At 45.2% G+C, this 14027-nt stretch overlaps 1 protein-coding gene across 1 annotated transcript in view; it reads left to right on the top strand.

The window, feature by feature from the left end:
* SLC1A1 (solute carrier family 1 member 1) overlaps positions 1–13404 on the top strand; it is an 80454-nt gene extending 67050 nt beyond the window's left edge. Inside the window, exons 9-12 of the mRNA XM_062208323.1 lie at positions 2130–2252; positions 2633–2827; positions 9327–9461; positions 11499–13404. Of these exons, the coding sequence (XP_062064307.1) occupies positions 2130–2252; positions 2633–2827; positions 9327–9461; positions 11499–11745 (700 nt within the window). The 3' untranslated portion in view covers positions 11746–13404. The remainder of the gene's footprint in view (positions 1–2129; positions 2253–2632; positions 2828–9326; positions 9462–11498) is intronic.
* Positions 13405–14027: the final 623 nt, after the last annotated feature.

Raw genomic sequence — 14027 nt, 5'->3', positions numbered from 1 at the left:
ATGGCTGCAGAGAGGCTGAGGTTCAGTTGGTCAAATCAACTTCTTTGCCACGTGCAGGAATGATGGGGTTCAGAGATAAGAGAGCAGGGGAGCAGGGCTGCCCTTTCACAGCTGTAGAGTAGGCGGATCATGCTGTGCTAATTGCCAGCTCTTGGCAGAACAGCCTGGACCAGGCTTGGTCATCGCCTTTTTATTGGTTGTGTTGGAATCAGTTTTTAAATCAAGAGAGAAACCCACTCATAGCCTCCTTTGGCTCTTTCCTGGCCTTTGCTTCCTCAGAAGTGCAAACTAACCAAGCAGGTAAGAAGAGCCCTCATGTACCCTGAGCCTGAAAACAGTTCAGAGGAGCCTACGTGAAATCAGGCTCCAGGGCTGCCTGGTTCAAATTCTGATGCTGGGCTGTAACACTGCCATGCTCAGAGAGCATGCTTGGGAATGCTTTGGGTTTAGCAGGAACTGGGTGGGGCTTTTCAGAAGCCGTAAACCAGGAAGGCAGCAGGAATGGGTCGTTGCATACTTAATACAGCCTAGTTATTGGTTTCCCAAGAAGAGATGTGATGGGATAGGTTATGTATAGTGCTCCTGAATACGTCACACATGCTAAGACACATGGACCAAGGGAATGCATAAATAACACTGATTTGACTCCCACAAATCAATCCCTCAAACATCCCACTGAGCTATCAACTTACCTACTGAAACTTGATCACACTGGAGCATTTCCATTGCACATTTGGTCCTTAATCTGTGCCAAAAACACAGCCCCAGCAGCCAGCACAGGAGCAGCTTGGGTTCCGCAAGAGCCATGGTGGTAAGAGAGATGAACCAGTGCCACTCCAGAGGCCAGCCCTGCTGTGACTGCTCAGACAGTCAGGACCAGGCGCTGCGGGTGGGCAGTGATTATGCTAAGATTCATGGTACTGATCCATTTCTGAAGCAGTTCTGCTGGCTGCTTTTCTGTCACTCTATCTAGGTTTTCAGTGGAAAACCAATGGTTCATAGCTACAGACTGTCAGGACCATTTCTTTTACTATGTCAACCTCATGTGACGGACCTGTAAACTCTAAGTTGTCACTTACATATTCATGATGTCTGACAAGCAGGCCTCACTTCTTTAAGGCCCCTCTTTTGTGTGACCTGCAGATTTCCATGTGAGACAAGGGACAGTTTGCACAGGAAGGAATAATAAAGAAAAGAGGAGCAGTCCTAAAGCGTGACTGTGGAGGAACAGGGATTCTTCTCTGACCGCAGTTCTGACTTCCCTCTTAGTGGGTGCCATCCAGCAAGACAGCGGTGGTCCCGGGGATGGAGGGAATGAGGGCTTGTGATGAGGCACGAAGTGGGGGACATAAGGAGAGCCAAGATGGTAAGGATCAGCTCTTCCTGGGAAAGTGAGCAAAGGCTTTCTGGAGGAAAGGGATGTTTTCCTTATTCTTAGAGGAGGAGTAAAAATTCAGCAGCATGGGGTGGGCATTGTGGTACAGTGCATTAGACCTCCCTTGGGATGCCCACCTTCTATATCAGAATGCTGGGGTCAAGTCCCAGCCCTTCTACTTCCAATCCAACTTCCTGCTAGTGCATACCCTGGGAGGCAGCAGTGGATGGCTCGAGTGCTTGGGCACCTGCCACCTATGTGGGAAACCCAGATGGAGTTGCAGGCTCCCGGCTTCAGCCTGGCCCAGCTCTTGCTGTTGCAGGCATTTGGGAAGTGAACCAACAGATGGAAGACTTATTTTTGTGTGTGTGTGTGAGTGTGTGAGTGTGTGAGTGACTCTGCCTTTCAAATAAACATTAAAAATAAAGTAATTCAGAAGCAGCAAGGAGGGAACAGTGTTCAGCATATACAGCAGGAATGTCTCAGGGAGCATGGTGGCAGGTCATTAACCGTGTTAAATAGAGTTGGCGTTAGCATGCAGCTGCTGGCTTTGACAAGAAGCTTCACTGAATGAGTGAGCCTCTGTGTCCCCATGCACACAGGGACCTACTCCCACTTGCCTGCCTGACTTCCCTCTTTTTCATTGCCTCACAATGAAAGTTAAACAACATCATGAATAAAGAAGGTGTTTGGCAACAGGACTAAGTGCCAGCAGGTGGTGTTACCTTTGAAACCGTCTCTCTCTTGTTTGCAGGCTTGCAATCCACTCCATTGTCATTCTCCCACTGATATATTTCATTGTGGTGCGAAAGAACCCTTTCCGATTTGCCATGGGAATGGCCCAGGCTCTCCTGACAGCGCTCATGATCTCTTCCAGGTAACCAAAGGGCAGTTTTGGGATGAAGGCTCCAGACCACACTCTATCAGCTGTCACATGCCTTCATGAAACAGACTACCACTTGTGTTCCTAGCTGCCTTTCATTTGAAAAATGCCTCCATAATCTCTGGCCACATCCTAGACCCTGTCCCCTCACCCTGTTGAGTCCTTGCCGCCTTGGCATGGCCTGCAGCCCAGGGAGTGTTCCCGTGTAGCTTGGAGCAGTAGTGGGCACTGCGCCTTCTGATTCCTCGATCTGCCAAAAGTGCCAGTGTGCTTTGGGTTCTTGACCTACTATTTAGAAGAGAGGTGTCTTTAAGGGTAGGGATTGAGGAGTATCATTCCTAGACCCAACATTCTTTTCTGTTTTGATCACACAGTTCAGCAACACTGCCTGTCACCTTCCGCTGTGCAGAAGAAAAGAACCATGTGGACAAGAGGATCACTCGATTCGTGTTGCCCGTTGGTGCCACGATCAACATGGATGGGACGGCGCTCTATGAGGCAGTGGCAGCAGTGTTTATCGCACAGTTGAATGACATGGACTTGAGCATCGGGCAGATCATCACTATCAGGTGGGGCATGGCATCGCACTCATTTGTGTACTGTCACTGGGTTGCCTCAAGTAAAATCGATCTGTGAAGGGAGACCAAGAAGGGCCCAGCGATAGATCATTTTCCTTAGTCTCTGCAGGAAACTATATTATAAGTGGTGGGTTTGTGGTATGCAAGATTTAGGCTTCAGGGTTTGGCTAATCAAGGGCACAACTCTGTGCTCAGTAGGTGCTGTGCACAGAGTAGGCACCAGAGACTCAAGGATGAATAAGGGTCAGCCCATGATTTTAAGGGGTCCTGGCTGGGTGGGAATATAGACACCTCAGTGAGAGCTGAGGGCTGTGATAAGGGCTAGAATGAGATTTTGTGTGGTGGTTACAGGGTTGCCAGGGAAAACAGGCTGGCTTGACCTGGGAAGGGGAGGCTCACTGAGGCGGGTGTTTAGCTGAATCTTAGAAGAGGAATAAAACTTCAGCAGGCAAAGGAGAGTGTTTAGGGCACTTTGGATTAAGACCATGTACAGGGGCTTGTAATGTAGCCATGGCCTGGTTATAGAATGCAGATTATTTGGGATGGCTGGAACACCTAGTACAGTGTAGAGGACATAAAAGAACGAGGAAGCAGGGGTCTTATCATGAAAGTTCTATATGGGGAGCTCATGGAAGGCTCTTAGAAGATTTGTCATATTAAGGACAGGGACACATTTTCTTTCTTTCTTTTTTTTTTTTTTGAAGGCTTTTATTTAATGAATACAAATTTTCATGTGTACAGCTTTTAGGGATATAGTGTTTCTTCCCCTCATACTCACCCACCCCCTCCTCCTCCCACTCCCTCTCCCGTTCCATTTTCCATTAAGATTCATTTTTAATTGACTATATACAGAAGACCAACTCTTTACTTAGGAAAGATTTCAACTGTTTGCACCCACACAGACACACAAAGTACAAAGTACAGTTTGAAGACAAGTTTTACCATTAATTCTCATAGTACAACTCATTAAGGACAGGTCCAGCATGGGAAGCAAGTGCACAGTGACTCCTGTTGTTGATTTAACAATTGACACTCTTATTTATGAAGTCAGTGATCACCTGAGGTTCTTGACATGAGCTGCCAAGGCTATGGCAGCCTTCTGAGTTCACAAACTCTCTCAGTTTTTAGACAGGGCCATAATCAAAGTGGAAGTTCTCTCCTCCCTTCAGAGAAAAGTCAGGTACACATTTTCTAAAGGTAACTGTCAGTGTGGTGAATGATTTGGATGGACATAGGGACCATAGACCAGAAGAGCACTTAGAAGACTATTGGCAGAAGTCTAGGTTAGGAATTAAATGGCCTCTGTCAAGGCACTGACACTGGGAATAAGGAAGAGCTAATGAACTGAAGAGTCATAACTTGGTTACAGGATGAGGGATGAGGAAGGCTAGGGTAACTCCCAGGATTGGTAGGTGATCCTAGATTGCTGGATGGGCTTATAGAATAGGGACTAGCAATCAAGATAGGTGGAAGGATAGAGTTCATACTTGTGGTCCACTGAATTACAATGCCTTTGAGAGTTCCAGCTGGAGATACGCAGTGAGAAACGCATGCCTGGACCAGCAGATACAGAAGTCAGGTCATGAGCTGACTTAATGACCATCACACATGTGGGTCAGGAGTCAGCTGTCTTGAGTTTGAATCAGTGACACCATTATTAGCTGTGACCTTGCGCAAGTGGAGTGGATTCTCTAATCTTCTGTTTTCTCACCTGCAACGTGAGAGTAATAATAGTACCTATAATTTACTCAAGTAGTGGTGATTAAATAAGATTATGCATATAAAATGCTTGGAGCAGCGCCTACATAGTGAGCACTCAGTCATGCTGGGAACATATGTCATTATACAGGGAGAGTGTGTAGAGGAGAGAAGGGAGGCAAAGGCCTGAGCCTTGGAAGATCCTAACAGAGAAAAGAGGGCCTAAAAGGAGGAGGAAGAAGGAACAGAGAGGCAGGTGGGAGCCATGGGCTGTGCTGTCCTAGAAACCCAGAGAATCGAGATTTTCAAGGCTGCCCATGGTCCACAGAACAGAGACTTCAGAGAATTTGAGTCCAATGAAGACTTAAAAAGCTGCTCAAAGAAATGGTAGAGATGTCAATATTGAGTCTTGCCAGAGTTCTCTAGGAAAGCACTGTTGAAGGTGGTAGCCACCAGCATGGGTGGCTGATGGCTAACTGAATCAGAGGGCGCAGATACTGAACAATTCTGTCATTGCAGAAAGGTCTACTGGAGTGATAGGCTGGGATGAGAGTTCACTTAGTGACTCTCCAGTTCAGCACAGAGGTAAGTTTAAGACTAAGCTCTGTCCCAAGGCCAACTCAAGGTTGGATCTGAACCTTTCAGAGTTAATTTGCTCCTGTTATCCCAGCCTAGATATGGAGTAAAAATGATGTTTTCCAACAGTGTTTTAATGCAGTACAATTTTAAAGAACCCCAAACCCTAAATCATAAAGTATGTATTCCTGTTTGTTTGGAATTGACTGAAGTCAAGTGCAAATGCACTTGACTGGCGTATCAGCTGGGGAGCTATACCAGTGCTGCAGAATCTATAAAAATGTGTTACTGGCTAAAGAAGCCCTTGCCAAAAGAGCTTGTGTGGAGTCCTGTAGTTACAACTGCAGAGTGTGTGTTAAAACTGAGCCCTGGAATCGTGCCTGGCAAAGTTCCTATTCCATAAACACTCGTGCAGCTCCAGCAGTTGTTACTTCTACATTTCCATGTGTTTTCCCTCTTCTCCCGCCCCAGCCTGGGGGACCCTGTCAGCACTAAACTGGTTTCCAAGGAGTGGTTGTAAGAGGTGCCAGTTCTTTCTTGTGTTTGCCATTTGATGATGAACTCCCTCCCTCTCCCATTTTCATGAGTTTTCTAGATCTTTCTACCCATGCTTGTGACCTGACTGTTAAAAGGATCAACTTTGGTCCTAGAGGCTATATAGTCAATTTTCATCCAAACCTCTCCCCCAGTTCTCTTGTGTCTTCTTAAATCTGACTTGCGGGTAATTGCAGGCCCCAAACCAATCACAACTGTGATGCCCAAAGCCATCATTAACTTAACATAAAAAACCCTCTCTGGCTCAACCTGGGAAATAATAAAAGTTAGTTTTAACTTTACAGGCTATCGTTATAGCCCATGTGGCTAATGGTGAAAGATATTTCTAGACCCCTAATATGTTTCTTTCTGTGGAATGCACACCAAAGAAACATCCATTCAGAACAAACCCTTTTGTGGTTTTATGATATTTGCTTACAATTGATTGAACGTGGGATAAATTGTGTTATAGTGAAAGATGATTACAGGATTTGGTGCCTAAAAAGAGCTGGGGGAGTAGGGAGTAGCAGTAGTTACTGTTTTAATAGTATAGGTTGAGAATCTTACTGAAATACTTGGGACCTGAATTGTTTGGGGTTTTTTCAGATTTTGGAATAATTTAGTGTGCCAGTGTTTTGAGTATGAGCTGTAACATGAAGTCAACTTATAGAATTCTCCAAACTTTTGGTGTCATGTTGACACTCAAAAAGTTTCCGATTTTAAGACAGAGAGAGGAAAGAAAAAGAGAAAGGAGGAGGAGAGATGGCATTGTGGCATAATGGGTTAAGCTGCTGCCTGCAGAGAAGGCTTTGGCCTGGCCCAGCTGCAGCTGTTGTGGCCTTTTGAGGGGTGAACCATTGGATGGAAGATCTCCCTCTCCATCTCTCCCTGTTTCTCTCTCTCTCTCTCTCTCTCTCTCTCTCTCTCTCTGTGTGTGTGTGTAACTCTACCTTTCAAATAAATTAATCTTTTTTAAAAAATCTTTTTAAAAAAGTGAGGAGGGAGGAAGAGAGGAAAATATCATATTATTAGAATTCTATCTGTGAACTACACTATCTATTCTCTGTATATTTTTTTAAAGATTATTTACTTATTTGAAAGGCAGAGTTACAGAGAGGCAGATGCAGAGAGAGAGGTCTTCCATCCTCTGGTTCACTCCCCAGATGGCCGCAATGACCAGAGCTGGGCCGATTTGAGGCCAGGAGCCTGGAGCTTCTTCTGGGTCCCCAATATAGGTGCAGGGGCCCAAGGACTTGAGCCATCTTCTACTGCTTTCCCAGGCCATAGCAAAGAGCTGAATCGGAAGTGGAGCAGCCGGGACTTGAACCGGTGCGTATATAGGATGCCAGTATTGTAGGCAACAGTTTTACCCACTACACCACAGCACCGGCCCCTGTTCTCTCTATTAATATCACATTAACAAGAGAATTGATGAGAAAACAATAAAACCTTTAATAAAAACAGTTTTAGATTATAGATTTTCAGGTTTGGAATTCTTGCTTGTCATTCTGGCTACTGTAGTAGTAATAGTAGTAATACCAGGGTACTTTAGAAAGTTCATGGAAAAATAGAGTGAAGACAAGTTTATTTTGGTGCAAAAAATTTTTTAGAGCTACACATATCTTTTTAATAATTATGAATTTCCAATAACTTTCCTGAAGACCTCTTGTACACATGGATTCAAATTTTTTGAACCAAAATAAATTTATCTTTTAATCCCATTTTCCATGAACTTTTGAAAGTCCCCCCCAGCTCCCAGCTACCCCCCATAATAGCAGCAGCAGCCATGGTAGCAGTAGACGTGGTGGAAGCACCTGCCCCTGCAGCAAAGGTGGTCAGCAGAAATGACATGCTGTTAAGCTTCTACTCCACAGGCACCGGCCCAGATACTTTACATGGATTCCCTCACAGCCCTGCAACCTAGATCCACTCTGCCTGGATCCAGGCGAGGAGTTAAGATTCAGAGAAGTAACCTGTCTAAGGAAACACCGTTAGTAAAACCACAGAACCAGACGTGTAACCCAAGCATGTCTGACTCTAAACACGTGTTCCCTCCAGCTCACAGCCTGTTCAGAGGGTTGTCCTAAAACTAGACCACAGGCCCAGGAAAGAACTTTGTACCAATGATTATTATGTTTTCTCCTGTGAAAACCTAAGTCAACCTCAAATATGTTCAAGCAGCAGGAAGAAGTTTTGATACTGTTTTCCCTCTCCGGATATGTATGTTGCAGACCAAAGCCACTCAAACTGCCAAGATATAACCAGCAAAGCCCAGGCCCAAGGACAGAGTTTTCCTGGGCTGATGGATTTTGAACTTCAAGCTCAGCCTCAAGCCACAGGCACATGGTTCCCCATGACAGGTTGAGGCTTTTGAAAGGGATCACTGGGCATGGGCACAAATCACTTCAGATAAAGAAAAACCCCCTGATTCATTCACCTACTGTTTTTTCAATCTGCATAGAAATACAGTTGGGTTTTCCAAAGATGGCTTAAGTCAGAACAGACCTAAAAGATGACACAGGCCCGAAACTTTGTGCAAACACCTTCACCTTTCAACCCACTGACATCCCAGCTGCGGTTCAATCTTGGCTGAGGGTGAGGACTTGTCTCCAGAAGTAGCATGGGTGTTCCCTCAGTGCGCATCCAAATCAAAGGACTGTACAGGGTGGGGAGCTCTTGTTCCCTCCAGCATGGAGCAACTACACATTTTGAAGAGAAAAGTCCTGAGCCACATCTTAGCTGCCCGTGAGGTATCTTTTTAAATACATGGCAATAAAGTTCATCTGGCTGCTCCTCCTAGATTCCAGATCTCTCCTCCTATTGCACAAAGTGAATCCACTGGCTAAAAGGAGCAGTCGGGAATAAATGTTTGTACCTTGGATGGGAATCCTGGAGCTTTCTCAATTCAGTTCCCTAAAAGACAGTTCCCAGAAAGGTCAAGAATCTTGTGATGTTTAAAAAAAAAAAAAAAGGTACATAAAACTGCTTAACCTTTTGGCCTCATTTCTTTGACTTTACCTGATAAACCCTTGTCCATCCACTGCTACCACTACGCCTCTGCCCTTCCTTCAAGACAACTTAAATTCTTGACACATACTAGATGCTCAGTAAGTGGTTGGTTAGGGGAGTAGATGGCAGCAGTGAGGGGGAAAGCAGGTGAACAGGTACCTGGCCCTTATTTAAAAGGGATATAAGGCCGGCGCCGCAGCTCAATAGGCTAATCCTCCGCTGCAGCGCCGGCATACCGGGTTCTAGTCCCGGTCAGGGCACCGGATTCTGTCCCGGTTGCCCCTCTTCCAGGCCAGCTCTCTGCTGTGGCCCAGGAATGCAGTGGAAGATGGCCAAAGTCCTTGGGCCCCTCACCCACATGGGAGACCAGGAGGAAACACCTGGCTCCTGGCTTCGGATCAGTGCGGTGCTTCTCTGAAAGTTCCTCTATATTTTCCTGCGTTTGATTTGCCACATCTCCCTGAACAAGAACATGGCCTCATATTCTTCACTGCCCTACGGCTTTCATCTGACAGCAAGGCAGAGCTGCTTCTCAGCCGATGGCAGTTCTGACTGCCCAATTCAGGAACAGGGAGATAGAAGCCACTGGGACTTACTAAATGTTGCAGGCCAGGGGCCTTAGAGGGAGAAGTAGGTGTCTAATCCCGTTCCGGCTTGTGTGTTTTGACTACAGCGTCACAGCTACAGCTGCCAGCATTGGAGCTGCCGGTGTGCCCCAGGCTGGCCTGGTGACCATGGTGATCGTGCTGAGTGCTGTGGGGCTGCCCGCTGAGGATGTCACCCTGATCATTGCTGTCGACTGGCTCCTGTGAGTTGGAATAAATGTACTGCGCAGCCGGATGGGCGGGCCAGCTTCTCAGCCATGCAGAATCTGCAGTCTGTCATCACTCTGCCCCCAGATTGCCTAATGAGCCATCTGGGGCTGCTTCAGTTTCCCTCTGACCAGGCTATCTGATAACATGCTTAAAAATTAACTCCTCATAACCTTGAGCAAAGGTTTTAAAAAGCCAATGAAGTCCATTAGCTCACTGCACCTGATAATGTTCAAGGTTGGGAGCTGGGTGTGGGACAAGGTAACTGCAGAATAATAAGAGGAAGAAGCAGCGGGGCGAGGCCCCAGACATCACAAACCCTATAGCCATCCTGGCCCATCTGCACTGTGCTTCAGCATCAGAGGCTCCGAACTAGCTGGTCCAGAAACATCTGTCTCCCCAGGTGTCTCCAGAACTGGCGGGGCAGTGGCGTGAGCACAGACGTCTGACTGGCTTTTGACCTTGAACAGATTCATTAGCCTCTTTGAAGGCCACTTGCATTATCTGTAAGATGGAGAACATCCTGCCTGTCTCATTGGGTTATTGTAAAGATTCAGGGAGCTCATGTGAGTGTCAAGAACTGAGTGTGACAGCCAGTATGTGTTAAATAAATGGTGCGCTTTCTTGTTATGAGTAGAAAGAATTGGGCCATTCAGGCAACAATCTCAATTTCTTTTCCTCTCTCTCTCTCTCTCACTCACACAAAGAGAGAGAGAAAGAGAGAGAGAGAGAGAGAGAGAGAGAGAGAGAAACACAGTAGAGAGAGAGAAAGAACACAGCAGAACACCTGGGTGAGAACATGCCTTCTAATGTTTGCTTCTGGGCCTTGGTCTGCTGGCATCAAGGTCTGGTTCCATTCCCTAGCCACCTGGGCTAAGGGTAGATCTGTATTGAGCTCTTCATTCAAAACCAGCTCAGGCTTAGTAGGGAATCCATGCTGCATAGTTGGAAGGTAGCAGCTGAGATAGAAGAAAGGGAAACAGTGACATTTCCATGTAGTTTGAAGATAAGAGTCATATCCCAGAAGGCAAAAGCCCCTGCACCTGGCTTGGAGACCATGCCACGTGGAGCCCTTTAGCAGGTGGCCTGAGAAGACGAGTTACCCTACCAGTGTGGCAAGCTTTACTTCTCTGTCTAGTGATGACAGTGCATTTTCCTCTCCCTCCTTTCTCTGCTTCTTCCTGGAACCAGTAACCTTCGCCACCAGAAGTCAAGAGTCCAATCTGAGGCCACGGGGTGAGATGGCACTGGAGCCATTTCAATCCCTGGCCTTGTTCTAAATACCAGGGCATCCAGAGTGGGTATGTGGATGCATTATTGGTCTTTTAATCATTCCTACAGATGTTTTCACAAGAAAACTCATGTCTACTGTTATCAAAATGGACAATGCCCTCCACGGAGTGCCTTCTCTCCACATCTTCCTGCTGCTAGCCTCTTCTCTAGACTGTCTGGGAACTAAGACTGGCTGAGGGTGCCTCAAGGAGAAATTAGTTCCTAGGCTGACCTGTTTTCTGAATCTGGACTCTACCATGTCCCCATTGGCTTGCTGTTAAGCACAGTGGCCTAGATTGGTAAAGAAACAAGTACACCAGGGATGACTACACAAATACAAAGTTTGGCAATACAACACAGGCAGAATAGCCAATTTCTCTCACCTAGCCAAAAGAGAGCCCACAGTGTCAATTACATTGAATTTGGAGAACCCACAAGACAGGGGTTAGGGCAAGAGACTTAACTGAATTCTGAACTCCGTTCAGTATCTGTGAAGACTCTTATTTCTTTGTGAGGAGGGGAGAGAATCCAGGGGGACTTAGGGGAGTCGTTACTACTTACTGGGAGTGCAGCCCCAGTAAAGCCTATTTGCTGATTCTGCACCTCTATGAACCACCTCCTGCCCTGGGCCTGTGGGGCCTCTGGTCACTTGTCCATGAGGACAACATTCACTTAAATCTAACACACCATATCCTTTTGTCTGTCCAATGGTGGAGAAAAGTGAAACCTGAGCCTCCTGACTCTTGCTGTCTCTTCCTCAGGGACCGGTTCAGGACTGTGGTCAACGTCCTTGGTGATGCTTTTGGAACCGGCATTGTGGAAAAGCTCTCCAAGAAGGAGTTGGAGCAGATGGATGTTTCATCTGAAGTCAACATCGTGAACCCTTTTGCCTTGGAATCTGCGACCCTTGACAACGAAGACTCGGACACCAAGAAGTCCTACGTCAATGGAGGCTTTGCGGTAGACAAGTCTGACACGATCTCTTTCACCCAGACCTCACAGTTCTAGAGGCACTGGCTTCACAGGACTGTCATGAAGGACCTTCCACGAGAGTCATCTCTTAGCAAATGCAAACATTAATTAAGGAAAATGCAAATGGCCAATGTACATTTAATTTGATATACAGACCTCCAGATTATTTTCTATATTCAAATTCTTAGCCTTTGCTCTCTGGGTTTTGGGATTTGGGGCAGGGTGGGGTAACATGAAAGGAAATTCTTGAAAGTTGTATTATCTGAATTTTTTAAAATTCCATAGGCCAAAGTTTAGAAGTATGCAAACTAACTTGGAATTAGATAATGGGGGTGGAAGAGAAATTGCTTTCTCATGTACAGACTAGTATTTTTAAAAAAATAATTCTGTCATTGGTTACAAATTTTTACTCAGGCTTTCTATTGGCATGGATTTCCTTTGACCTCACTTTTTTATAGATTATTCTTCATCTAACCTTCCCCACTAATGTGCCAAATTGTCCTTACTGAACTCCTTTCCAGCCAATTTCAAAGAAACTGCTTTGAAAGAAAACAGACCAGCACAGTTCCTCAATAACAATCTTAAGATGGGTATAGGCTTTGGGGAGGGAAGGAGATGAGTTCTTTTACTAATGTACTGTATTGGGATGCTGATAACTGTTAACCCAGCGTTCACTATAGAGCTATATATATATATATATGTATGTATGTGTATGTATATATTTATTATTTTCATATAATTCACCAGAGATCAGAATTGAACTGTCAATGTGAAATAAAGAGCTGTCCATGTACTTGAATAGATATTACAATTCCAACCCAGATGTGGGGCTTATCAGAATTCTTTTCCTTTTTATCAGAACTAGAAAGAGAAATCATGTTGTTGGATCACTTAATGTCTGTGTATCAGCCCCAAGCAGAGATGTATTGTGGTGATAGTCTAGGCTGGCCATTCACTTACATCTCCCAGATTGGCGCTGCCTGGAGTGAATCTATATCAGCTGTACATAAGATTGCACACAAAGGTGCCACTCATGAAAGGCTGGATGTGCTTTTTTTTAATTAGAAGGCCTCCTAGAGAAGCATTTTGCTGACCTTGCACTTTTGTATCCCATTAGCACCCAAACAACAGTGGCAAGTGACCAGCTACGTTGCATTTTAATATAGAATCCACGGTTTGAACAAGCCACACTGCAGAAAAAGAGTTGTCCCAACCCTGGGTTCTTGCAGAGTAAACCACGGGACCTGAGACGCTGGTGCCAGCAGTTGAGGAGTGGGTCTTCCATTCTGCGACGTTTGTCTCCTCCTCCAACGATGGCTGCACTATTAATCTTGGCCCTGTTCATTAAAATCCTCTGCTTGTCATCCTCCTGCTAATTTATGAAGATAACTGATTAAAGTCTGTGCTTCAGTTCTCATCTTGTAAATAATGCTTAACATGTACTTACACTGACATCCAAAACAGTAACGCAGTCTTATGTAGCCAGCTCAAACATGTGCTTTTAAAATTAAGCCAGAAATTGTGCCAAAGAAAGCAGGGAAGTAAATAAATACTCAGTATTGACCATCTGCAGCTGAAACTGTGAGACTGATACCGAACCGTCATGTAATCATCATAGTAACCAGTGGTTCAATGTGAATTTTAAAATGGAATTATTGGTATTGTTTATAGGAAATAAATATAACTGTAAATGAAGTTGAGTCAGTCATTTATGTTGAGCTGAGTAGTTCTTCCTCCTCATTGGGTTTCTCCAGGTTGTGGCACTGCAGTTGGCACAGCTGTTCATGAAACATCCCTTGTTTTGGGGTCTTGACACTGCTCTTAACTCATCAGAGAGCAGCACTCCATCTCAGTCTCAATAAACATTTCCCCCATTCTTTCTCCTCCACTTTTTCTTCTTTTTTTAATATTTTCTTGGATGGGAGTGGAGATGTGGTCAGTTGGATTGGATTATACACGGACTGTTTTCAAAATTTCATATCCCAAGAATGGAAAAGCAGGGCTTGAGGAAAACTAATTTGATTTTTTATGTTAACCAGTGCAGTGACAGCTGACATGCAGTGCCATTATGAACAAATGTGTGTATATGATGACCAAGATGAAAGTAGGATTTTCTTAGAAATTACTATAATAAGATAATTTTATCTCTACATCAGGGTGGCTTGGTTTCATTGAAAGACCAATGCTGCCCTCAGATATGACTGCAAACCACTGACAGCTGTATTGGGTGTTCTTTCAAAGGAAGGCACAGACCTGCCCAGAAAACCTGAGTCATGATGGCACTCTGCAGGGCTGGGTGGACATCAAAGAATGGACAA

The sequence above is a fragment of the Lepus europaeus genome, chromosome 12 (assembly GCF_033115175.1).
Source record: "Lepus europaeus isolate LE1 chromosome 12, mLepTim1.pri, whole genome shotgun sequence".
Classification (NCBI taxonomy): domain Eukaryota; kingdom Metazoa; phylum Chordata; class Mammalia; order Lagomorpha; family Leporidae; genus Lepus; species Lepus europaeus.
The sequence above is the reverse complement of the archived record's forward strand: the minus strand, read 5'-3'. Positions and strand labels throughout refer to the sequence as shown.